General features: G+C 31.7%; 4 protein-coding genes across 4 annotated transcripts; 2 read left to right on the forward strand and 2 right to left on the reverse strand.

The window, feature by feature from the left end:
- Window positions 1-881: 881 nt before the first annotated feature.
- LOTGIDRAFT_237966 (hypothetical protein) lies at window positions 882-3,385 on the forward strand (the record flags this gene model as incomplete). Its single annotated transcript, XM_009048604.1, has 2 exons — window positions 882-966; window positions 2,015-3,385. A coding segment is annotated over exon 2 (1,365 nt), but the record flags the coding sequence as incomplete, so codon positions are not given.
- Window positions 3,386-7,247: 3,862 nt separating this feature from the next.
- LOTGIDRAFT_237967 (hypothetical protein) lies at window positions 7,248-12,455 on the reverse strand (the record flags this gene model as incomplete). The annotated part of the gene is made up of 9 exons (XM_009048605.1): window positions 7,248-7,467; window positions 7,518-7,762; window positions 7,888-7,990; window positions 8,387-9,267; window positions 9,599-9,868; window positions 10,124-10,316; window positions 10,739-10,920; window positions 11,378-11,530; window positions 12,441-12,455. 8 exons carry the CDS (start codon window positions 12,453-12,455, stop codon window positions 7,679-7,681), a joined length of 1,881 nt encoding a protein of 626 aa, XP_009046853.1. The 3' UTR covers window positions 7,248-7,467; window positions 7,518-7,678.
- A 925-nt stretch (window positions 12,456-13,380) lies between these two features.
- LOTGIDRAFT_138366 (hypothetical protein) lies at window positions 13,381-13,806 on the forward strand (the record flags this gene model as incomplete). Its single annotated transcript, XM_009048606.1, has 1 exon — window positions 13,381-13,806. A coding segment is annotated over one exon (426 nt), but the record flags the coding sequence as incomplete, so codon positions are not given.
- Window positions 13,807-14,742: 936 nt separating this feature from the next.
- Window positions 14,743-25,511, reverse strand: LOTGIDRAFT_237968 (hypothetical protein; the record flags this gene model as incomplete). Its single annotated transcript, XM_009048607.1, has 21 exons — window positions 14,743-14,856; window positions 15,294-15,431; window positions 15,665-15,779; window positions 16,011-17,822; window positions 18,016-18,068; window positions 18,263-18,316; window positions 18,698-18,814; window positions 18,991-19,141; window positions 19,426-19,564; window positions 19,969-20,203; window positions 20,573-20,659; window positions 21,040-21,160; window positions 21,382-21,466; window positions 21,884-22,015; window positions 22,369-22,573; window positions 22,834-22,938; window positions 23,247-23,375; window positions 23,829-23,942; window positions 24,197-24,355; window positions 24,713-24,923; window positions 25,276-25,511. The coding sequence occupies 21 exons, from the start codon at window positions 25,509-25,511 to the stop codon at window positions 14,743-14,745; spliced, it is 4,512 nt and encodes a 1,503-aa protein (XP_009046855.1).
- Window positions 25,512-27,091: the final 1,580 nt, after the last annotated feature.

Genomic DNA, 27,091 nt, shown 5'->3' on the forward strand with positions numbered 1-27,091 from the left:
AATATTTTAATTAGGCTATGATTTGTCATGAAATTCAAATGCAGTTAGTTTCTGACATACGACAATTACATACTTGTAAAACAGTTTCCTTTATCATGTCATATAACTTTAGCTTATTTTACAGATCAGCAGTGTTCTACTCCTATCATAAAATAATAACATAGTCTTGCCTAGTAGCCTAATTAACAGCAGATTATAAAATTCAAAGTTACCGCACTCCCTACTTTTTTGAATCCTTATCTTATCAATAATAACGGACATGAAAAGTACTGGAAGTTTCACCAATTCAAAGACTAGGTCAAGTTTAGATTGTGATATTGTGACCATTACCAATTATCTATTTTTAAGGTTGGTCATTGATGGCAAAATTCATCAAAAATGCGATGCAGATTCAGGAGTTTTTACAGTACAGCGGGACACACAGTTCATGGAGTGCGTCCGTTTCGTTAATTCAATTACTTACTTTATTCTTATTGATTAAGATGATAATAACCTATAACACTATGATTTCCACTAATCCATTTCACTTAATGTAAACTCCAAGAGGTTGCCTTTTAATTCTGTACAAGTTATGTAGACTTGAGTGAACGGATAACGTCAGAGATCTACGAATCAACACGGAGCTAAATGACATTGACCTTTCAAAATAGAGCCATCTAGTGTTGAGCGATAACGTAACCATTCAGACTTTAAAGGAGTTATAAGTTTCAAAAAGGTTATTTAACATTTTCATGTGTGTCGAGACTATATAATATGCCAACATGCTCACATAACAAGTTGATACCAATGTTATGGAGCATGATATTTGATGACGTTTTTGTCTAATAAATTTGAAAAGCAGGGTACGTACTATTTTCAAGGGAAGACAATCGTGTAATTAAAGTAAACAAAAACGTGCTTTTAAGTCTAGAAACTTTAAAATAATTAATCTTTACTGAATGGCTCGACAGTCTTAGGAGAGAAAGGGTCAGTATTGATAATCTGAACATTTTCGTCACTGTCAATTTCTCTCCCTCCCTGCCCGCCATGTGACATGACATAGAAGGAGACCAAAGTTCAACAGGTGGTCGGGTTTCACCAATTTGACATGTAGTATGTAGTGTAGTCTGTACTTCTACCAACGAGTAGGGCCTACTAGCCATGTCAAATTTTGTACTTACCGTGCGTTGGAATGGACAAAATTTGCACTTCACTGAGAACTTATGAAATAATATTCAGTTTTACATCCAATGTTTCTGTCTCTGACTTAGACTTTTCATTTATAATACAGTGGTGTAACCTATATTCATGCATATAAGGATTCTACACTGAATTTGGTCAAAATTAAAAAACACAAATTGTTTTTTTATGTTTTAGCGTTTCCTCACATATTCTATAAAATAATTAGAATTGGCTTGTATTGATTATCTTGACCCATATTTCAAGAGCAACCAACCCGAAAATGTCGGCTAATTTACAATTTTTGATTTATAAATAAGTCGAGGAAAACACGTTGTATGGATACCCAGTGGTATAATTAACTTTTCTTTAATTCATCTATTACTAATGACAATTCCTTCAAAGAACCATGATTTAAAAAAAAATAATGACTGACAAAAAATAAGAGTGATTTTTTGCTAAAAGTCATTGAAACAACATAAGAATATGGCCCACATTGTCATCCATAGAATTTTTCTGCTTACACGGAATTCCAATTAGAACTTGGGTTTATATAGACATTTGGTCGGTAAAAATCTGTGATATTATGTAATAGGCCTAACTGAAATCCGCCATTTTGTACAATAAATTTGATGTGACTTTGAAAAAAAATTCTGCAGGTTGCAAAGATAACCTATGTTTATCAAAACATGCAAATTCAGAGGTCACTTGGTCGCGCATGTGAATTATTAACCATTTCTGGATATGCACGAAATTTTGTATTTGTGAATTGAAATTCATTTATTTAATTCTGTGTTCACTGTGATCTTCCAAATACCAACAGCTACTCCATTTCATACCATGATTTTTTTTTCAGATAACATGATAATGAATCTGTGTAGGGTTAGATTGAATATATGCCAATATTTTATGAGACCTCCTGAACAATGTAAACTGTTGAGGTTCATACCCAATATGATGTACAGTATAACACCAGATAAAGTTATATATTGTAACACTAAAGCTCTTGAAGCTCATCATTATTTTTCATATCTATCAAGTATCAACAAGTATAAACCTTATTTTTACAACTTTACTGATGAAATATATGACATTGGTATGAAGCAAGAAGAACTTTCTCCATTCCTACAAGAGTTGCTTACAACATTACATGATTCGGATGCGAAAAAAGTAAACCCTGGAAAAATAACTTTATCTGAATCATCACATTCAAAATTAGTCAATGGACAAGAAGAATGGCTAATTTCAATCAGAAAAGCTACAAATCCGAGTTTTTTAAAAGACTTACAATTTGTAGGTCTGTTATGGTGTTTCAATCGAAACCATTTACAATATTCTGTTGCCAAAGTGATCTATAGAGAATTGGAAAAAAGATATTTCTCGTTTGACACCCAATCATGTTTAAAGGCTGCTACTTTTTTGTATATATTTAAAGCAAATAACATGATAAATTTGACTAATCTGTCCAAGCTATGGTGTTTGATTGTCAGAAAACTTTACGAAAAAGTTTACCATTTATCAGATGCGGAAATAATTATGGTTATATATTTTAGTGGTTTAACACGAAGTAAAGGACTTGCAAAAATCACCAATGACTTAAGTTATCGTTTTGTGAAAACTTTGAGATATTTGAGCCCAGATGAAATTGGTGTTATTGCTATAAGTAACTTTTTAACTAGAAACACTAAAGTGACTAAAATGGGCTTCATTTTTTTAAGCTATTTCATGGTAAATATCGAACATATGAATATAATGTGTTTTACATCCTGTTGCAAATATCTTAAGAACATAAAACCTAGTTTATATGAATATGAATTAGAACATGTATACTCATTTTTGATGTCATTTCATCAGGTAATGAGTTCTTTTTCAAAAGTGTCTGCATTAATGCATGGATACTTATTTCTATTGAATCATAGAATATTTACTGAGGATTTGATACAATACTTTAATAGGTTTGTATTAGAAAGTGATTTAACTTCATGGAGATCAAAAGAATTAAGCTACTCTTCAGGAATAATTGGAAAAATGTATCCTTTGTTTCCTGACTCACATGATATGTTATCGACTTTATTAAATGAATTATGTAAAGAAAAACGTGCAGAAGAGATAAAAACGTATGAATACCAATTAACTTTAGCTTTAGACTGTTCTAGTAGAGCTGGTTATTATCCTATCAAACTGATTCAATATATTTATGGAGAAAAAGGTTATAGGTATTTTAAAGGTATGATAGTTTCATTAATAATTAGATAGATACTGTTGTTCATTTCTCAGCTATGCATATCACTTTAAGCAATTAAAATCTGACAGTTGGGCCTACTACAATTCAATTAAAATGTACCTCTACAGTTAAGATAGACCTAAAAATCTGCCTCTATTCAGCTTATGATAGCCATTTTGAAAGTTGTAGGTTGGTGTAGAGACAGAAAAACTAGGCATTCATACCTAGATTCTGTTATATAATGTTAAATCTATGAGCCTTGTATGTCACTATATGCTTATTGCTTAGTGATGTATGTAATTTTACAATAAACAATCTGTTTTTATTTTCAGATAATCTTAAAGAGAACTATGAACAACATAGATGTATTTTAAACAGACTGGAGCTAGATCAACCAGAGTTATTTAAGAAAATCCCTCCCTTATCTCATAATCCTGTAGGTATATGGAATATAGAATTTTTCGATCTAAGAGGCTAATTTTTTGTGAAAAGATTTCTTATATTCCGGGACATATCTAGAAAATGCTTGAGAGGAGGGGGTGGGGTGGGAGGTAGCCTTTGAGACAGTCAGGGGACCCCAGAAGCCAACAGATTTCAGATGGCCTGAGATAAAATTTGAGCATATAGAGGGCTTAATTCAAAATAAGATCATTCACAGGCTGATGGTCTTAGCTTTGATAATTCATGAATTTTTTTTTTATTCTGGCCCTAATGATATGTCACAACCAACATTTTGCTAAACAGCATTCCAAATGATAAGTTGAGAGCTAACAAATTAACAAGGTAGACACAAAATAATTCTTATCTGAATTATTCAAGATGGTATGAAATATATTATCTAATGTAGTTAAATATCAGTCTTTTGTATTTCTAGAACAATATCTATATATCTCCACCAAGAAAAATTTCAAATTTTTTGAAGAGTTTATAAATGTATCAACTAAAGAGTTTGGATGTAAGGTGGCAAAAACAGTTTATAACTTTAATTCTGATAATCAAGGTACAGAGCAGTTTTATTTCATGGCCCTTTTACGAGGTTTTAAATCTGACTGTTTATACACCTGTTATTTAGTTGGTGGTTTTGATCACAAGATCTGTCCTTCTACAAGCTTTTGAACGTACCAAAAAGTCAAAATGACCAGATATGGCATATAGAAGGTTTCAAGTGGTCACCCACAATATATACTTACATATTGGATGTTGTTCAAATGTTCTTCTTGCTATAAATTCATAATTGAACATTTGTGGCAAAAATATTCACAATCTTTCACACAAGTCAAGAATTTTGTCTCTGTTCACATTAAAATGAAATGGTTTGATTCAAATTTTGCCTTTTAGCCTTTAGGGTAACTGTTCATTCACTAATGGTTTTCTGTATTATATATTCTGCTGTATATCATTTCAAGTCTTCTATGATTGAAAATAGTTTTAATATATTGTAGATTTGGAATTACGTGTAAAACATGGTAAACTGATTCCAGTTGATGAATGGCAAGGATTGGATGAGTAAGTTATAACAGATACTTTATGTTTATATTGAGTATATATCGCTTTAAACAAATTGGTAATAAAAAATTTAGAAAATGGAGACTCATTGCTTTCATGGAAATGTTACAATGTTTGTTGGCATTCCCGACACGTAAGATTGTTACAGATTGCCAAACCTTTATATTCCTTTGAAAATGCCAAAAACAAATGCTGTGACTTGGTTATTGGTGTCAATGGCGACCACCTCTCTATGTCTGCTTTCCCTACATGCTTATGGTAACCTTAACATGGTCTCAGCCAATTTTCCATTGCTGTAGCAGCTCAGTTGGGAAGCCTTTCCAATGTTACAGTGGTAAAACAGAAGACACTCACCATGGTATTAAGTGCAAATTAGGTTTTTAAAGGTATACTACCTCTTAGGATAACCTAATTATCAAATCTATGCAAAGGAATCCCTATATATAATCCAATAAATCCATAAAACTAAGTAATAAGTCATTAAACTTTGTAATTATAAAACAAGTTTAGAAGCATGTTTCAATAATTATTGAGTTTAATAGATATATTGCCTTATATAGAGATTCTATTCTTTAGTCATGACACCTAGTAAGTCCAACTGATGAATATATACACATGTTGATCAAGTTTTTATGTTATAACCCTATTTATGTGATATTGTATAACAAAGTTATATATAATATAATTATGAAATGTATTATAGGTGTATAAAAGTAGTGTTAGTATACACACTAAATAATCAGTACCACTATGTTATTGATGACAGTTATAATATTTACTATGAATTAAATGGCTTAATCAGCAGTAAATTGAGACTGTATGAGAAAAGTGGTTATACTACTATACTGGTAGGTATATACTTAGTGATCTCAAAAAAATATATGATCAAAATTATCACACACCCACTCTTTAAAAGGACAGGTTCGCCATCTGTTTGACCAATCATACCTTAGTCTCAGAGACGGGAATTTTAGTTAAGTTAATCAGTAATTGTGTTTACAGCTCACTGTTGAAATTTGAGCCTTCAAATCCATGTCTGTCCAGAAGTATCTGCCTTTGAAAGTTAAAAAGAAGAGTCATCTTTTCTTCAGACACTGACATAGACAAGACATTAAAAAGTGAAATTCCTAGTTTGAGGTATTTTTGAAGGAATCATGCGATTTTCATACATTTCTTGTACAATTTACAAAAATTCAAGACCCAATCCAACACCCCAAAAATGGTGTATCTGATTTTTTTTAGTAGGACAGAAAATATAGGTGCCCAAATTAAGGAAAATTTGCATATTATCCCTTTAAAAGTTTTTTTAACATGTCTAAGAACTATAAATGGTTATTGTTTATGATCTATATTTTACAGGCTAAAGAAGAAAGGCAGATATCAGAATTACCCAAATATTACAGCAAATTAATGGATGATATTAGAGAAATATGTGACAATAGTGAAACTAATGATGTCAAAATACACTATTTATAATTGGAGGCCATGTAAGATAATGGGGGTGGTTTCTTACAACAGTCTTAGATCAGCTTTGTATTGAATTAATCTTGTTACACACAGTTGTGAAAATACTTGGGTGCTGGTCACGTAATGATGGTAGTTGCTTATCTGTCGTAAACTATATTGAAAAGTCGTAGAGGGGTGATTGGTTTATAAAGGTGGTCAGGTGAGCAGGATTCACTGTATTTTAGTGATAAAGATGATGAATTGGAAAGTATGGGATGTCCACTAGATACTGTGAGCAGATTACTGATAAAATATTTGAACTGATAGGTTATGTCTAAAGCACAAGATGACCCTTAACCCCTTGGGTCTACATTCAACGAATAGTATCATTTTAATCTTCAAAATATATAATTTTCCATGAAGAGTTTTCGTGTTTTTTTATATGCACATGAAATGATGTGCTACATTTGAAACTTAGGGAAAGATAACCACGTCCAGCAACATGAGATGATTTAATTTGGAACGAATTTCATTATGGGTCTTTACTTTTTGTATTTCAACATCACCTCGTATCTCTGACCACTATTGAGATAACCATTATTCTATCTCCACATATGCCAGATGAGATCTAACCTTTGACCATCTCCACAAAGTAAAAAAACTAGCCACATTTCTTGCCTCACAGAATGCAGAATTGGATTGGAGTGTACATCAGCAGGAACATCCAATCGTAGCTCTCAACAGAAAAACTGTAAAGATAACTTATTGCTTACACAGATTCTGTTATACAATCCAATCAAATCGCTGCATTTACAAACTTCGGGATAACTGTAAAGTGACCATGGAACTTATGGAAGCCAACAAACTCTTCCAAGAGAAGGAAAACAAAGACCTTTAAAAAAAGATAATCATTATAACATTAGTTTTAATTGTAACACTGACTTTATAAGTAACAGTGTTTACAACATTCATTATACAAACAACAATACTTATAAATTCTTTATAACATATATAACTTAGAGTTAATTCAATATATATGTACAGGACAATAATATTATCTTGGTTCACTGGTTCACTTGATGTTTAAGGATTTCATAATCATGTGACAATTTGAATGACAGCAACCATAAGGTTTTAAGTAAGCTAAATTATCTTAAAGGGACAAGCTCACTGTTATTTTGACCAATAATTTCTTAGTTTCAGAAACAGGATGTTTTTAGCTAAGTCAATGAGTTAATGAGACTTCAAATCCGTGTGTCCAGAATTATCTACATTCCAAAGTTAAAATGACTTGTCTTTTGACTCCACTATGATGAGCCAATAATTTAATAATTATGATTTGAATTATTCTGTCATATATTCCTCTGAATCTTCATCATCATGAGAATCTGTTAATAACTCCATTAATACTTTAAATCTCTCTGTTATCTGAAATATAATCATATCACACATATATCACAAAGATACATGACCTCACAATTCATGTTTCAAGGGATAGAGATTCAAATGTGAAATGTATAAAGTGCATGAAATGAAATTATAATTAAAGTTACCTCAGCAGGTGATTTTGTGACTAGTTTTTGTGAAATTTTCTGATATGTTTCTGGTTTAGCTCCATCAATCTGACACATTTCTAATATAATACGATCCATTTCTCTACAAAATACAAAAAATCAAATATTTAAATAATGTTATAGTAAATAAAGTCATATGTTTTATAACAGGGCGAAAATGTGACTAAAGTAAATCTTTCAACTCTTTTGTGATCCATATAATATGAAATTTCATAAATTTAGCACAAGTAATTAACAATGATTACATATATTCTAACTTTACCATTAAAGAGATTGCAAACTGGTTTTCTAAATTTTTTATGTGTATTGGAGACACTGATAGCATCAATTTGCACCATTCCAATTTTCAATCAGAAACTATAACAATAGTCTCTTTCAGTAATCTAATTTTTAAATTCATCACATGAGCTTTGTGGCTGTCCTCTGAAATATTTAAGAGAGCCTCAGGTAATGTTTCAGGACAGTGCAGGGTACTTACCTACTCCAAGTAACATCATCTGATATAGACTTCTCTTTTTTATCATTAACTTGGCCTACATCTTCCTGAACATTAATATTAGCACTGTCACTTTTACTGAGGGTTTTATTAGCCCCTATTGTCCCAGACATCACAGTGGGAAAATTCACATCACTGACAGAAGTGGTCATAGCACCAGACGATGATTGTATGGTAGGAGATATTCCAGTCAAGGGAAATAACTCTGAAGTGTTGATAATCACTGAGTTTACATTAGTTATTGTTTCTAAGCTAGTGGTGGTTACAGGTTGACTATATGATTGTGTTTGAGTATTAATATTAGGTTGAGTAAGTAAATCGGAATAGATTGGGTTTATAGCTCCACTAAATGAAAGTTGAGAACCACTAACACTTGCTGCTGAACCAGTTTGTGATTTAGTTGGACTGTTCACCATTCGAAAAAAATTGGAATCCATAGACACATCACCTCTTTGAATTTCTGCTTCTTTTAAAGCTGCAGCTAAAAGATCTGCAGTGGAATTTTCATTCAGTAAATATGGTTTTGAAGCTATATTGCCTATTGTTCCTTTAACAGCTTTAGCCAAGAGATCGGATGATGAATTTTCATTAATTGTTGCCCATGGTTTATCTTGATTGATATTCAGAGTTTTATTAGGATCTAGGAAGGTTGATAAACTGATATTACTATCCTCGGTAGTGAAAGTTGGTAGCGGTATACTAGCTAGTGTAGTTGTTGGTATAGTATTTGTAACAGTAATAGTTCCTGTATCAACACTACTAGTTAAATTACTAACATCACTTGTACTATATTTTACTGGTGATGTTATTTCATTTAATGATAAAAATCTCTTTTCTCCTGCTTTATTCTTGTCTGTCTTCAACTAAAAATAGAATGTATATGGTAACTGTAGAAATGGCCCTCGACACCAAAAATACTATGCTCAAGAATACCCTTGATTGTAGTGAAATGTCTATACCAATTACATGACAGAAAGGGTGTGTGCAGCACATAAGCAATAAGACATACACCAATTGCTTTTTCTGCAAAGAAATCAGAGCTTTTACTTTTTGTCTTTGATATTAAGCCATGTATTTTACAGAAGCAAATAAATTCCTATACCGGTATCAGATTGACCTTATGAGGATTGTGATGCTATCTGGTGTGCAATGAGGGAAATATTGATCAAATTGGGTTGTGAAATCTATACCTACCTTCATTTTCTTAGCTTTCTTCAATGAACAGTGTTTAAGAGGAGATTCTCCTGTGTTCTGTATAACAGATGATACTGGTGGAGACATCTCATTTTCTTTATCCTCTATTGATAGTTTCTCACCAGGTCTGTCAATAGGAGATACTGGTGACTCTACAGTTGTTGGTGGAAAGTCATCAGATGAACATTCTGCTGGTACTTTATGAAACACCACTTTGACTGGCTGTAATTTATTTTTACTGGTTTGGAAATATAATCCACCATCGACATTCTAGAATAAAAACAGGAAATCCAGCACATTGTTTGTAACTAAGTTGACTTTTTTAATTGACAGTATAAATACTGTTTATTTAGGAGAGGGGATAATACTTGAAGTACATGTATAGTACATAGTACACAGCCCTTCCATAAGGGGTCTTTTACTGGGTAAAAATCTGTGCATTATACACACAAATATACAGTATATGAATTGCAAAATTTCTCAGTCTGGGGTAAATTGTTCTTATTAAAAGCAAAGATGGCGTACCTTCAAACAGCAATCATAACAATGTTTTAATCTAGCTTGTAATTTAGTATCATTAGGATCTTTATGACAATCACAGGGACATCTTTTAGTACGGTATGTATCATATTCTGCTGGTATATCTATTTCTTCAAAACCATCATCTTCATTATCACTATTATCAGATAGATTGACTTCTTCATAATCTTCTGTATGGCTACAATTATTGTAATACATATATATACCAAATAAATACTTTAGTTATCAAAATAGTTTAGTTATGTAGACTTATATTGTGAAATACACTTAAATAGTGCGAGTATATAGATGGATATATAAAACAGAACCTGAAACATGTTGTTACTCATAGTTTCATGCAGTGCAATCTTCAGACAACTGACATATTTTAGCCTGCATCCCTACTATGCAAATCTTACAAGTCCTGTGCCTGTGCTTTCGTAACTGTGCCATTAGTACAAATTTACAACATTTAATCTCTACTATGCAAGTGCAAGAATGACTAACTAAAAACTGATAAAAACTGCTTGTGATGTAACAGAAAAATATTTATGATGAGAAAACATACAGACAATGTTTGGCTAAACTTTGTAAGGATGAAAAAAAAGGTTTGATTCTTACCATTCTGGTATTTTTTCATCAGGAAAAAACATATCAAACTCTTGTAATAATATAGGAGAACTTCTTAATAATGACCTTATCTGAGTTTTTAACAAATCACCCGTTTTATTTACATTCTTCTGCCATTTATCAAAACATCTTAGAATTCTCTGAAACTGTGTTGGTTGTTTCTCAAAATTTATCTATAAAATTGTATGATGATTTATATTAATTAGGTTATACATTTGAAATAAGTGACAATTTTATTGGAGTCATCTAAATATTTGCTTTACCAAACACTCAATTTAAGGTTTCCATGTCACTTTTCAGAATTAGAATCTAAAACAGACTCTCTTGCAATTAAACAAATAGGCTAACATATTTGAAATTACGACTCTCATCACTTCTAGAACATTAGTTTCCTAAGGAGATATTTCAATGTCTTAGGTCATAACTGCCTGTGAGAAAATTTACAAATGGCTTGGGAGTGATATTAGTCTCAACTGAAGTGGTGCATCAGATTTTAATTGTGAAAGAATTACAGGCAGTTGAAATTAAGTTTTTGACCTAATTAAAAAACATACATTCCTTGAATTTATCCACGCGACTCTTCAGTCAATACAGAAGATTTATCATTAATAAAATGAGGTGAAAATTTACCTCTAACTTTCGTAGAAATTCATTAGCACGTTGATATTCCTGATTAATACTAAAACAATCACATTCTACAGCTTCTTCTGGCCGTAAAAATCCAGCAAAATCTTCAATTAATTCTGGATAACATTTCAGTAAGTCACACAAGCTTTTATATAGCTGAAGAATAAAACAAGGAAATTTATCAGAGATATGGTATAGCATCAAGAATGAATGTCCAATGTAAACTGTTAATAGATATCATCTAAGCACAAACAGAGCGTGAGAAGCTAAAAAAATTAGGCAGCATCAGAAATTCTTCCAAAATTGTATCGAAGACAGCTATTTTTCAAAGGAAAGAATCAGCAAAGAAGAATTGGAGGGATAATAAAGGTGCCAGAATATATAGTTGTACACCATTCACACCAACAGGTAAGGTTTGTGGTTCCTTTAATCTAGCAATATTTGGACTAAATTAACTGTATACAATAATAACATCCAATTCTAATCTCCAGAAACACAGGAACTAAATACATACAGACAATCAGAATGATGCAAATGGAATCTAAAATGCAACTGATACAAATGAAAAAGCTTGAGAACCTCTTTCAAATACTTTCTATCAGTACATATAAATATATGTGTAAACCATAGTTATGCTTATGGCTATGTTCTTAGAGATTTAGTACCTGAAAGGATTGTACAACCTAAAGATCCCTGATTGGTTGATATTGATAATATTGACCAATCAGATTTCTACAAGTTAGAAAGATATCAGAATCGAGAGTTACAATATTTCTGAAAACTCCTCCAGCACAAGAACAAATTTCTTCAGACTTAAGTTTTAAAGCATGTTATACTCTCGTGCTTAGTCCAAGAAAACAAGGTTGACCACGAAATTTGTGTGAATTAACATATGATCTACCACCTGTTAGATTATATATTATTCAGCCATAAAACTCCATTTTTATTCCTACTTGACCTTAAACTTAATAACTGACATGACATGAGATGAGTAATAGTATGGTTTAATTGAGATAACCTATTTACCTTTCCTTCCACTGTCCTTATTTTTATATCAAATATTAACCCTACTTCTCATCATCTTGACAATTACTAACCCCTTCTAATACCTTGACATCATTAGGTACTTGTATAATAGAAGTTTGGATTGTTGGCTAGCAAATACAGCCAATCAGAGTCCTTGATTGAAAGACTGTAAACTATTAGGCTTTGAGTGTATAAGTACCAAATCTCATCTGCATTGGGCACTTCTGTTCTGCTTTACAAAAGAAAATGAACCTTTTTTTTTATATTCCATGAAAAATTACAAAAAGTGTCTAATGATTTCAAGGTATCAGAAGGAGTTTGAAAATGACTTGTTTACAAGGGTCATCAGATAGTCACAGACATTTCCATATTATGCTTCCAAGTATAGAAAATTTAGTTTTTGTTGCAAATTACCACATAAAATTACTTCAAACTGAAACGCTTAAAGAGATTTGAGGAGAAAAGTTTATTGGTTCTTAGTCAAGTCACTTGATGATAATACTAGTCTCAGACATCAAGCACTTACATCATCCAGTCATAAATCTTTGGACTTTCACACTTTAAGTTTTAAAAGTGGATTAAAATTAAAAATATCCATTCTAAATCATATTATGACATGATCTTCAAAATCAAACTCAGCTGCTTAATTCTCAACCTTACATTTATACAACATACTAATGAAAAATTATTATAATGGAGTTGAAACTCTGTGGGATTAGTCCATTACCATATTTCTCTTCAATTTTAACAAATGAGGACTCGCAATGGTATTACCAAGTATGAAAAGAATTTTGGGACTTCATGGCATCCAACCTTTCTTACCAAATATGGAATATCAGCAATTAAATGACACGTCTGACAACCACATAGATGGTGTAACAGCACCAACACCAGAATATAATGTTACCGAAGTTTGGAATAGTACCACACCTGGTTATATTGATATCTTAACAGAACTATCTTCTTATAGTCAGTATCAAATGGCACAGAATATCGGTATTTATACTAATCCTATACTCTTTATACTTGGTACCATTGGGAACTTTTTAAGTGTGCTGGTTATGACAAGGACATCAATGATCAAATCATCAACATGTTATTACATGGCAGCACTGGCTGTGGCAGATACATCTGTTTTATTCTGTGCTTGTCTTAGAACCTGGTTATCTTACATCATGGGATATGATTTGATAAATACATCAGCAGAGATATGTAAAACTATTTCATTTATGTGTTACTGGAGTTTTACAATGGCTGCCTGGATTTTGGTGGCCATGACGATTGATAGATATATAGTGATACACTATCCATTGATGGTACACAAGTATTCAACCATCAGACGAACACAGAAAGTCATGTTGTTATTGGGTTTCTTATTAATAGGATTTACTATGCATTATTTATTTACTGTTACTATTGATGAAGATGGAATCTGCCAAGCCATAAAAGAACACAAGAAAGAATTTTTAGAGATGGTATGGCCGTGGTTAGATGCTACAGTCTATTGTTTTCTACCATTTGTAATATTAGTAATTTTTAATGGATTGATCATCTATGATCATCATAAGGCAGTGAAAAGACGTTCATCTTTACAACAAATGACCTCTAGAAATGGTACACCAACATCATCTTTTGTGTATAAGAATTATGGCAACACGCGACTGACTCTAATGCTACTTGTTGTCTCCATTAGTTTTTTATTGACTTCCTCACCCAAAACTATACTAGTTATCATACGACCTTATATATTCGATGTGGTTTATCAAGAAGATAATAGCATAAATTATGATTTGCTGGCGAATTATAGTTTAGCGTCTGCTATAACCGATGTCTTAATGTATGCTAATCATTCGCTGAATTTTATACTATATTGTTTAAGTGGTAGTAAATTTCGCGAAGAATTAAAACGTATTATAATGATATGTGTTAGATGTAATAAACAGCCTAAGTTACCTGTGAACTATGGACTAGATAATATAAGAAGAAATAGTTCTATAAGTACCCTCAATACAGACATTGACAACTATTGTGGATCTATAGTTGTTGAAACTACTAACTTATAACATGTGAGACAATAATATTTCACCTGAACAATATTGCTTAGTTTTGTGGAAATATCGGTCCCTTTCTGAAGACCTAGACTATACTCTGTGTAAAATTCAAGTGACAATGTGCTCAGTACAAAGTATCATTTATTGCAGAATAATCAAACAGAATAATGAAATGATTGACTATAATTGTTTACATTAATAACCATGATGATGATAAATAACCATAATGATGGTGATAAACAACTATTTATTGTGCAAATGGTAAATAACTGCAATGATGGTGATAAATAATTATTGTGCAAATGGTAAATAACCATAATGATGATGATAAATAACTATTGTATGTGCAAATGGTAAATACCTGCAATGATGGTGATAAATAATTATTGTGCAAATGGTAAATACCTGCAATGATGGTGATAAATAATTATTGTGCAAATGGTAAATAATCATTATGATGATGATAAATAACTATTGTGCAAGTGGTAAATAACCGCAATGATGATGATAAATAACTATTGTGCAAATGGTAAATAACTCTTATGTTAGTGATAAATAACTATAGTGCAAATGGTAAATAACTCTTATGTTAGTGATAAATAACTATAGTGCAAATGGTAAATAACTCTTATGTTAGTGATAAGTAACTATAGTGCAAATGGTAAATAACCTCCAAAGCACAGCGGCCTTCATGTAGATAATAAATAACCATCAGGAGATAAATAACAATTATGAAGCCAATAAAGAACGAATAATAAATGACAAACTCTTATGTTGTACATTACAAAACTATTCTATAAACATAGTGTAGAAATATACATGTATAGCCTATTTATACTTACATTTATTGGTGATTGGGTTCCTTTACCAAATTCACACATTAATAATAAAAACTGTTCATATGTTTCCATATCATCTGATAATGTTTCTTTAACTTGATGCATATAAGCCTGAGCGAATGCAGTATCTCTATCATCTCTCTGAATAGACAAAAAAAAATTCATTTATTTAGTATAGTTAACCCATATAAAGGCATTCAACAATGGTTTGAAGGTTTATTGTTGTGAATACTCTAAGGTCCTATCTTGAGGGATTGGTCTCTTTTACAATAAATTATTGCTTTCTGAGATACCCTCCTACCATAGCTTACAATATTGGATAACAGTCATTATTACACAAGGGTAGATCAAATGGCTTACTATAATATATTTACCTTTGGGTCAGATTCTAAGATGTCTGGAGCTAATAAAGCTATATTCATTTCACGTCTTCTCTGGGCTTTGGTTTTATTATCATGGATCTGATGAGATGATTTACGTGGATCAAATCTACAAATAATAAGAATAGAAATAAATCTTCTAACTTTCAGTTTTACAATCCTGAATCGTCAAATTTTAACATGTTAGATGCTGTTGAGTTAGCAGATCTTTTTATTGAACTTCCCACCAGTTTTGAACACCACAGACTATGATGTTTGTTTTATGGTTATTTTGGTACCTAAATATCCAGTATTCAAATGCTTTCATAGTGATCAGATAAAGTTCAGAGTTCATGTTTACCTTATGGTGGTACTGGCAGCCATTAGTTCTTCTAAATTATCATCAATAGTAACATCTTCTAAATCATCTTCTGGTTGACTTTCATCTTGACTAGCAGACGCATCTTCCACTTCACTCTGATGTTCATCACTTTCCTCCATTTTCTCACTTTCAGACAATCTACGTTTAGTTACACGACTAGATTTCACAGCACTGTTGTTAAGATTTAATTGTTTTTGATATCTTGTATTAGGGTAATGTAAAGAGTCTGTAAAAGATGGAGGTTTTGGTAGTAACAATTTATTTGGACTATTTCCTTTATGGTAGATTTTAGCAGCTTTACGTTTGATTTGATTTGCAGCTCGTTTGGTGGGAGATATTTTAACATCATGCACATATCCTTTAGGTAAAATTGCTCTCACTCCTCTTTTTAATCTTGTCACTTTTGGACTGGTTTTCTTTTTGGGACTTAAAAATAATTGTTTATTAGCAGGTTGAGGCAAGTCAGATTTGGGTACAAGTTCCCGGTATTTTTTAGGCGTTGTTTCTAACTGACTCTGTTGCGTCACTACAGGATCTACCAAATAACTATTATAAAATGGAGCAAGAGTAGCAACTATTTCTACAGCAGTTTTAGGTGTGGTATTTGTGGAGGAATTTATAGATGAAGCTAGACTTGATGGTGTTGATAAGAAAGAACCAGATGTATCTGCAATTGGGGGGTCTGTCTTGTCATTTTTAGTTGGAGTCACAGTGTCTGCTGCTTCTTTCTGATGGATGGTATCAATATCACTGGAAGCTGTTGAAAAGACCTCCATATTGACTGGACTGGGAACAGGAGTGGTTACTAAGATTCCTGACAGATTGTTCTGTGATACAGCCACAATGGTTTTGGATGCAGGTTTTTCTGGTATACATCCCTCTTCTTTGTTCTCTGTGCTTTCTCTTGATGAATCTTTATCTATTGGATTGTCAGTTCTTGCTGATGATGCAACTGTTGATGTTTGATATTGCTCACTTGGTATGTCATCTGAAAGATGTTTCTCATCGTCCAAAACTTGAACTGGTACATCTGAAAGAGGTGAAGCTTGACTGTGAAGATCTACAAAGCCTACATGTTTAGGTTGCTTCACTATATCTTTGGGTGTATCTTCCTTTCCACCTCCCAGCAAACACTGGTCTTTCTCTTGCTGCTGTTCACTCACACCTGGCTTATTTAGTGTAGCACATGACTCTTCTTCTGTTTGTTGATCTTCAGTCTCATCCATTGGACATGATGCCATACCATGTTCTTCTTTACCACTTGTCTCATCTCCACTAAAAGTAAGACTATGGCCTGTGGAGTCTGGGGCAACAGATGCAATAGCTTGTGATGGTTTTGCAGTTGTCAGTTCTGCAGTTTTAGCTGTAGCTTGACTAGATGGTTGATTCACAGATACTAGTGCTGGCTGACTGTCAGTAGAATCAGGTAGATCTGAATGTGTATTGGTAAGGTGGTCTGTAACCGGACATGGTGAAGGTTGACTAGTAGAGTCTGGTGTTGGTGTATTGAAGTAATTGGAACTACCAGCAGCATGAGAATCTGTTTTTTCTGGTGTTGTTTTAGGTCTAGGTGCTGGTAGTTGGTATGGTGAACCATCAATGATGGCACTCTGAAGATCTGGTGGTAATTTAGAGGGAGAAGCATAACGTATTGGTACAAACAATCCTGCTGAAGTAATCAAAGCTGTAGGCATTGCTTGAGTCTTTGAAGCTTTAGGTGAAACAGGCACTGGGGTCTTATATGGAGACTTTTTAGGTGTTTTCTTTGACTTTGTTGATGTTTTGAATGATCTGAAAATTACATAAAAAATAATGATGACAAAATTAAAGTTCTGGGTTCTCTATACTAACTTTGACATAAATTTTGAAGAAAAGGTCATAGATTATAGCATTGTCCTTACTGTAACTTGGTCAGAAATTGAGCAAAAATTATTCGCTTTTTGAGAAAGCCTTGAAAAAACAAAGCCTTTAATGTTTTATTTACCTTGTATTTTTCTTCTTTGTTAATTTTATATCTTCTACTTTCTCAACTTCTACCTGTAATATGGAAGGAATATTTATGGGACACCTGATACCACCTGATTTAGGGTTTCTAGCCTGTGATCACACTTTTGTCAATTTTCCTATATTTCCATTATTATGAGTTTTCATGCAGTTTAAAAAAAAGTTGTTTTCACTCTCATTACAGTGACACTCAGTGAAGAATGATATTTGGTGGAATCCTGTCTTACCTTATTACATTCTTCTACACCTTTTCCTTTTTTCTCTAAACTATCTTTATATTTCTAAAAACAGAATAACTTATCAAAAACAAAACATCAATGTCTCTGAGTTCTTCATTTAAATTCTATCCAAAGACTGGTGAAAATTACATATTGTGTACAAAATTTTACTTTAAGGTTTCTTAAGAAACAGGAAAGCAGGCCACGTATTGAGAATCAAGGAAACATCAGCACTAAGATCCTGCATGAACACATGGCCTGGTCACTATTTTTCAACATTTTATATCAATTATACAAAAAAATTATGAAAGTTCTCTTAGCACATTTTTTTTTATAATTCAGTGCATGCATAATATACCATAAATATATCCATCCAACAAACAGGTTTTTACTTTAATAACAAATATCAAATAACACTTGATAATATCTGAAATGATTGCTTACCTTACACCATTTTGGTAATAAATCAATATTCTGTTGTTTTGGTGGTATCATACTATCTATTGAGAATATATGAAATAATGTGGCATTTTCTGGTAATATCTTCTTTTTCTTATATAACTACAATCAAATAATATATATTATTAAAGAAGGTATTTTTATTTATTTAACATCAGTTGCAAATATTGCCATAATTGGAAAAGCTACAATTCTACTGGTTAGGAACCCTGTCAAATTATGATAGACCAAGATATTACAAAATACAATGTCAAATTATTTCAAAAATCTATACCTACTTTAACAGGGTTGTCTTGAGATCTTTTTGAAGCGAGATTTTTAACTCTAAATGATATCTGTTTAACAGTTTTAGCTGGCATTAAATATTTATGTATTAAGTTATAATGTTTTGGTGTTGTTCCAAATTGATCCATAGCCAATGCTATCATTCTATAAAACAAAATTAATATTTTTGAAATATTTGGTTCACATTTGAGCAAAGATTAATATCAAAACTCTTAAAAATGCCTTTTTTGTGGCTGCATGCAAAATCATAATATTTCAAAGAGTTGTAATTTTAAACATCTAATATCATTTTGATTTTCTATGAAAACTGTGTTATTTCAAGTATTAAAAAAGTTTAAATGGACTACCAACTGGGAATTAGAGAGAACTTTTCACCCTTTGCATTGTCTGAAGGAGATTTCAAAGACACTTTTATGTTCAATACTTACTTGTCTTCTCCAGGGGTAAAAAACACACGAGAATCTTTAGCTTCTTTAAGACTCATTAATCTACGTTTAGGCAGAAGTTCAGGATAGAAAAACACTTGATTATTCCAAAATATTTCTTTCTGAGATTCTAATATTGCTTCTGAAATGTTCATTGACAAATTTTAAAAAAATTCACACTTTTAAAGGAATCCTACATAAAATGAAAAGTCCAATGATGAACAGATTCTCATTTTGAACAAATTTGTTGGTCATCATAAGAGGTAGCAAAGGTTTAAGGTTTAATTCAGATTATAAATTTAATTAGCTAAACAATTAATATTTTGATTCACATTTCATAACCATTAGTAAATGACTTGGTTTTGTATTAATCCTATATGAATAGATCAATCACAATAATCCTAGAATTCTTAAAAAAAAGTGATTCACAGATTTTAGTGAAGGTTTTGTTTTTCAGCTAATCAAAGAAAACAATTTTGACTAACAAAATGAAATGTTATTGTGTAAAATTAAACACTGCTCACTTTTTACTAGGCACAGACTTACCACATTTAGCTTGCTGTCTTTTAAATGTACTATCAGTATTATTAAAACCATCATCAGAATCTGATACATTACTGATTGTATCATCAAATGACATAGACTGTATATCTTCTAATTCTTTATCAATATCCCAACATCTATCTTGTTGTATTAACTCTAGAGATTCTGTTAAATTACAGACATTATAACTAGATTTCTCACCCATCATTGATGCCTTTCTAAACATATCAAATTCATTCTGAAATAACAAATTTAAGTTTAATTGAAGGGGTAACAAGCATTTATTCTTTGTCTTTTAAATCATATCTCTTTATCAATAAATAGATGTTCACCTTATCCAAACAGCTTTGTATGCTGCAAATAGCAACCTTTTTCATATGACAAAGTTGCCCTTTTTACATCGGCCAGTTTGAAAATCATGACATCATGAACTTTTTTTCTCAGTCTGTAATACAAAGTTTACCTGCTACAGTGAAACACAGTAGAAATATTTAATAGTCTTAAATGTTTTGAAGAAATTAGAGATAAACTATTAGATTTCAACTATATAGTGAAGCATTGCAATTATTGCAGCCCACATGAAAGATTAAAATAAATATTTACTTACCAAATGTTTGACACATACTTTAGTCATATGTTTATAATCATCACATCCCAAACACAGAAAATAAAACTGAGTGCTTAATTGAATATGCTAGAAAAAAAATTGATAAGAATTTTGCTGAGTATTGTTGTGATCTTATTTGGAACTGACCCTAAATGTCCATTACTTAATTCTGTATCTACTGTACCTGCTATTACTGGGGTCATTTCACGTTATGATATGTATCACAAATTAAGGGCTACATTACAATACACATAATATGGGGTAAAAGATAAAAATGGGGCATGCATTATTCAAGCATTTTTTCACTACCGTATTTTTTCAGAAACTAATATAATTAATAATTCATTGTCGATATACTGACAGTGTACTGATTGTATTGATACAAGACCATGTAATATCATCTATGTATCATGACATGTTATATTGAGATGTATTGATTCACTGTATCCTCTTGCAATAGTACTTACCCTTCTTATCTGATCTTGTAAAATTAAAAATTGACTGGAAGTAAACTGTAAACCTTCTGTTGATGGTTTGTATGATTTATTTTTCTTCTTTTTATTTTCATCTGATTCTGTAGAATCTCCCCTATAATGAAGAAATAAATGCTTGTCTTGTGCTGTTCATTCAAGGCTTAGCATAATAAAGGTACAAGAGGCAAATGCATCACTTTTTGAAAAGTCTGTGTCTGCTTTTCAGATCTTAAAGAAGATTACTACTGTAAAACCACATATTTGTGTAGGTAAGAAACATTTTGTATTTGAAAAGTAACTTTATAAGAATGTAACTGTATTTTTAATATATTTTACCTGGTATATCTCTTTCCCTCTTCATCTTCTTGATCTGATGCCATAAACTCTGTCAGTTGATCTAATAGATCAAACATTTCTTTCTCTACATAACAAAATAGTCATTACATAACTATATCATTGCAAATATATGCCCACCCTTCGTACACTATGAGTAAATGTGGAAAAATCTTTATCAACATAAATTATAACCACGCTTTCAGACACCATTGAGTAATAATATCACATATCATACAGTTTTACCTTACTTAAGCCTACAATCAGATAAGATCATTGATCTGCTGCATTTGTATATGCAAAACATTTTGAGTGTTCATCATGCCCAAGAGATTCTTTTTTTTGCAACTAGCATCTTCTTCAATAAGCATAACAGACCAGGTTAAAAAAATCCAAGGCACTTTTGTCATCATAAAGTGCTTCAATGCTCAACTGAATTTCATATTGTCTGATGTTGTTCACATTAAGCATTGAATAGAAATAGAATAAAATTGTTAATACATACTTGGTATTTTATAGGGTCTACAATATTTATAATCTTCTTCATCTTTCTCTTCATGTTCAGCTTCTCCCAGATAATCATATTCTGGATCATTAGTTTCATCATCACCTACTTCCTGTGATTCTTGTGGTGCTACTGTAATTATAATTCAGACAAATATATTATCTTGAAGAAAAAAATAAATGACTGACATTGAAATGAAAAGAATACATGATTGAACAACGCAGATCATGCTTACTCTTTTCCAAACACCTGATGGTACTTCTTGTTTGAGGAGTCCATTACAATTATTGTTCAAAATTTAGTTGATGTAGTTTTTGGTGACTGGAATTGTTTGGCATATCATAGTTATTTTGTAAATTTGTAGATTCTTACTATATTCCACGAGTATTTATGTAGAGGCAAGAATTCCTAGATCGAGCAACCCACAAAACCAGGAAGAATGATGACTCCACAGTAAAGTATAATGATAAAAATTGTGTAAATACCATCTATTTTAGTAACAGTACCAGTATATAATGAACTAAGAAATTCTTGCCATTCTTCATCTTGTCCTAGATTAGTATCATACATATCTTCTGTTATATCAGGAGCTACTTCAATCAATGTAGATTCTAATTCTATTAGAGATGTAGATGTTAGAGGTAATTTAGATCTGGTTCTTCTAGCTACTGTATCATAAGCACTGTTAATCTGTTAATAGAATCGTGCTATCTTATTATATAAAAGATCAAGGGCAATAACTTTTTATTTTCTTGATGCAAATAACCCCATTTTAAACATATGCTTTATTTGTATTATAAATTTTATAAAATCAGCTAAAATCAAGGAGCTACCAAAGTTTTATTGTGTCAGAGCAAGGGAAATATCTCCATATATCTGTTGAATATCTCCCCATTTCAAACATAAACTTAAATCCTTTGAAAAATAACAGAGCTACAAAATTTACTTACCTCTCTTAGAAGAAACTCTTCATCTGTTTCAGCAACATTATCAAAGGCTTTTGCCAAATCTGTTTTTACTGATTTATTCACAGGTACAGCAGGACTGACAAAAAACTGAAACACATAGAGACAGAAAATGCCAAGCATTGTACTTTTAAGCAATTTCCAAAAGGAAATCAGAAGAAAGAGAGTAAACTCCCTTCCAAAAGATAATCAATAGCAAACATACTGTCAAACATACTATCAAATATATTGTCAAATATACTACTGTCAAATATACTGTCAAATTTACTGTCAAACATACTGTCAAATTACTGTCAAACATACCGTCAAATTTACTGTCAAATATGCTGTCCATCATTTTTATCAATGCCAATAACTAGTCAAATAAAATATTATGAGAAATGATAAGATATTATTACCTGCTTTTTAGAAGTAGATGGTCTAGGATGGCTAGCTGGTGTAGATGGTGTTCGAGGACAAGGAGAACCAAAATCACTAGCTTGTGATGAGAGAAAACTAGTAGATTCATCATCACTCTCTCGTACTGGCTGGAAAAATATATATCAAACTATTTTTTAAACATGTTAATGTAACGATTTTTATTTTGTATTTATGGTGATATCTTTATGTTCGTCATTGGTTAAATTCAATTTGATCTTAAACCATTAAAGCAATAGTAATATTGGCTGTATAAATCATGGACAAGTAAGAATTCTTTAAAGATTTAATAAATGAACTCAAATGGCATACATATTATAGAATACAGAAATAACATCTGTTTTTGAAAAAAGTCACTGAAATTAGGTTGAAATTGTAAATGTACTATTGCGATCAAAGCTTTGATCAAACCATGGATCATCTAATTGTAAGCATACAAGCATAAGCAACACTTTGGTCCCCCATTGCTTCACAAACCTGGATGGAATGACACACAGTCAGAAGGCAAAATACATCTGCATCACAATGAGGACGCATTAAATTATCATGAAAAATATACTTACATCTCTGTCTGGATTATATTCATCATCTTCATCATCAGTAAATTCTAATTCTAGAAAACTTGGTTTATTTTTACTACCAGTCTTCAATGGTGACAAGGGCCACACTTGGGGAATCTACAATAAAACAAATATCATAATACACTGGTGCAAGACAGTGTGAATGTAACCGAAAAATCTTTAAGTAACAAAATTTAGTAACTTCATTACTGAAATATGGCTTGTGATTCAGGTCTATTTGTCAGACACCTTTAGAAAGGTGTAGTATTTTATTCTGTTCTTGAAATGAAAAGACATTGTTAAGTACCTCATTAGGTGCATTAAACAAGAGGCACAATAAAAAATATATTTTATGAACTAAATAAGATTACCTTTCCCTTTTCCATCACTTCTTTCATTTTAGACCTGGTCATTTTAGGTTCATAAGTAGCTTCAACTAGGTGTTTTGTTTGGTCTGATGTGTTCTCTATATCTTCAGTTGCTATTGTATTTTTAACCATATCAACTACTTCTTTACTAGTAATTACATGCTGGAAAATACAGTACCGGAATGCATATTACAGATCTAAAATGTCCTAATTAAATAACCATTGAAAAATTTCACTAGTTTAATAGTCTAATAGTGGGAGGATAATCCACATTTTTTTAAAATAAGCTGTCATGATGAGATAATCTCTTGTTAGTTAGAAATGAGCTGAGATTTCTTTTAACTACTTTACTCTTTTCCTGTTTTACAGTCCTATTTACTGCTTAATATGCTCACTATTCATATATCTACCAAAATAGGATAATTGCAGATACAAATAGCGGCAAGTTCACTTAATAATCAACAATTTATCATACATGTCCCATTGATTCCAAAAAATATCAACAATAAGATTACTTACACGCAAGATATTTTTAACATTATTAGCCGTCAGGTGATTTTTTGAGGCATCCTCTGTTAGTTTTTCTTCTAAACCATCATCTTCACCTACTACCTTATCATTTTCACAAACCATTTCTTCTTCAGATTCATCAGAATGTATGTGTAGAACATCTGAATCACTATCATCATCATCGTCATCATCATCATCTACATTACTTGCCTCTACATCTCTGATATAAATAGCAAATACAAAAATATAGTCATCTCTTAAAATAGAGCTGTGTGTCACTATTTTCAGGGCTCAAACTGGGTTACCATTATATGCAAATTAACATTTTTTCCTTTCAAAGCATTTCTCTTTTGCAAAGCCAGAATTTCAATAGATCTTCCAGATAGATATTGTTTCATGTCAGCCACTATCCCAGCTATCTTTATATGTTATGCATTATCATCCAAAATAAACAGAAGAAACTTAATTATTTCTAAACTTCTAGTTGAGACAGACACAGGACGAAATATTATGATATTGCATTTAGCACTATTCTAACATTTTGCTATTATTATTTGCAAAAAAATACAAACCTTTTAACACTGGATTTAGTCTTAGACTTTGTCTTTTTACTGACTTTATCCATTTCAAAACTTGATTCACATGATTCATTGACTGAACTATAACTAGCATCAGGTGAAAAATCCATATCTTCTTCATCATCAGCTTCTTCTTCTTCTTCTTCTCCCATCAGATCTTTTATCTGATGTTTATCAATAGTTTGTATTTTATCATCACCAGATTCATCAATCTTGGTATCATCCTCCATCTTGAAAGCAGATTTTAGCTATTTAGAACAACTATAGTTTCATTCTTGCAATTATTTATCTTAACCCCTGCAAATAATAAAAAATGTACCAGTATTTCATGAACAAGAGGACTATTACTATATCCTCATCATCCTGGTAGATAAAGTTTGGAGACGCTAAATGTTAAAGGCTGTAGCATTAAAAATTTTTACCAGGAGATGGATCACCTACCTATGCTAGATGCATGGTGAAATATATCATCCAACAAGGTCTACTATTGTCTTTGTACATGTCCTGTAGGTAGGAGTGTAACTGTAGGAAGATCTAAATCTATACTGACTGCATCTTTTATCTTTAAAATTGTTTTACACTGGACAATCTTAAACCAATATTTGGTTTAGGCCTTAGCTTGTTGTCAGTTGAAATGTCTTTGAGGGAGGTGTATTTTAATTTTGATACTAGTCCACTTCAGCACTTGTTTGACATTTCTTCTTGTGGGGTTATTATTTATTGTCAAAATGAAATGAATGTTTGAATACCGGTATTCTTTATCATTACAAAATAATACTTTCAAATGCAAGAGAATCATTGAGCAACTGTTTATATCAATGATAAAAATGAGGTTTGGACTTAAAAAATTAATCATAACAGATACAATCTAACAAAAACAAAACAAAAACAAAATTTTCTCTTATTTACCCGCCATATTGTTTTAAAGAACATCCGGTGCGCACATTCGCCACATTGCCAATGTGGACAATACCAAATCGCCCCATTTCGGTGATGTGCTGTTCCATCTGCTGTTTACTAAAAAAAAAAGGGTTTTGATGACAAAGTTTATAGCCTGCTCTAAATCCTATTTTATGTTAAATCTTGGAGTAATTTCAGTCATTGCTCCAAGGTTAAATCAACCCAATTAAATCGGTAGTATAGTCTATATTTCAACAGATAATACTTCACGTCACGATCATACCCTAAGGTAGCCCCTTTACGTCTGTTAATTATCAACTCTAAACAGCCACACAAAGATAAGAGTTTGATTTTTTTAAATATTTTTTCAATCATATCAAATTTTGTTCCACACTTTGCTGATATGCAGATGTTACTTTTTAACATGAACGTGAAGAATTAAATTTGGGTGGCGTGCTTGAATCCAAATGTTACAATATGAGTTACCTCCCTTCATATATAATTTTTACAAAAGCATACATAGTAGGCTACAGATCATCAACGATGGACTACCATTTTGTCCTACAACAAGGGAATACGTTATCCGAGTGCAGCTGCATTTCATATTTCATATTTTTCTTGCTTGACTTGTACTCCAGATCAATTTACTCTTGACCTCTCATGCTTCAATATGGCCTGTTGCCCTTTGGATTTAGCCCCTGTTATACTTATTGTTGGATATCTATGCATTTTTCTCTTTTACTTTAACCCCACCCCCTCATTATTAGTCTCCTTGTTAGATATTTGTTTTTCCTGTTAGTCCATTTTCTTGTACATAGATATAACAATATCTACTTGGATCCTCCTCATACAGAGGTATTCATCTTGGGGGTTATTGCTCCCTTCAACTTAATTTGGATATAGCCTGTTC

Source organism: Lottia gigantea (assembly GCF_000327385.1).
Source record: "Lottia gigantea unplaced genomic scaffold LOTGIsca_125, whole genome shotgun sequence".
Lineage (NCBI taxonomy): Eukaryota > Metazoa > Mollusca > Gastropoda > Lottiidae > Lottia > Lottia gigantea.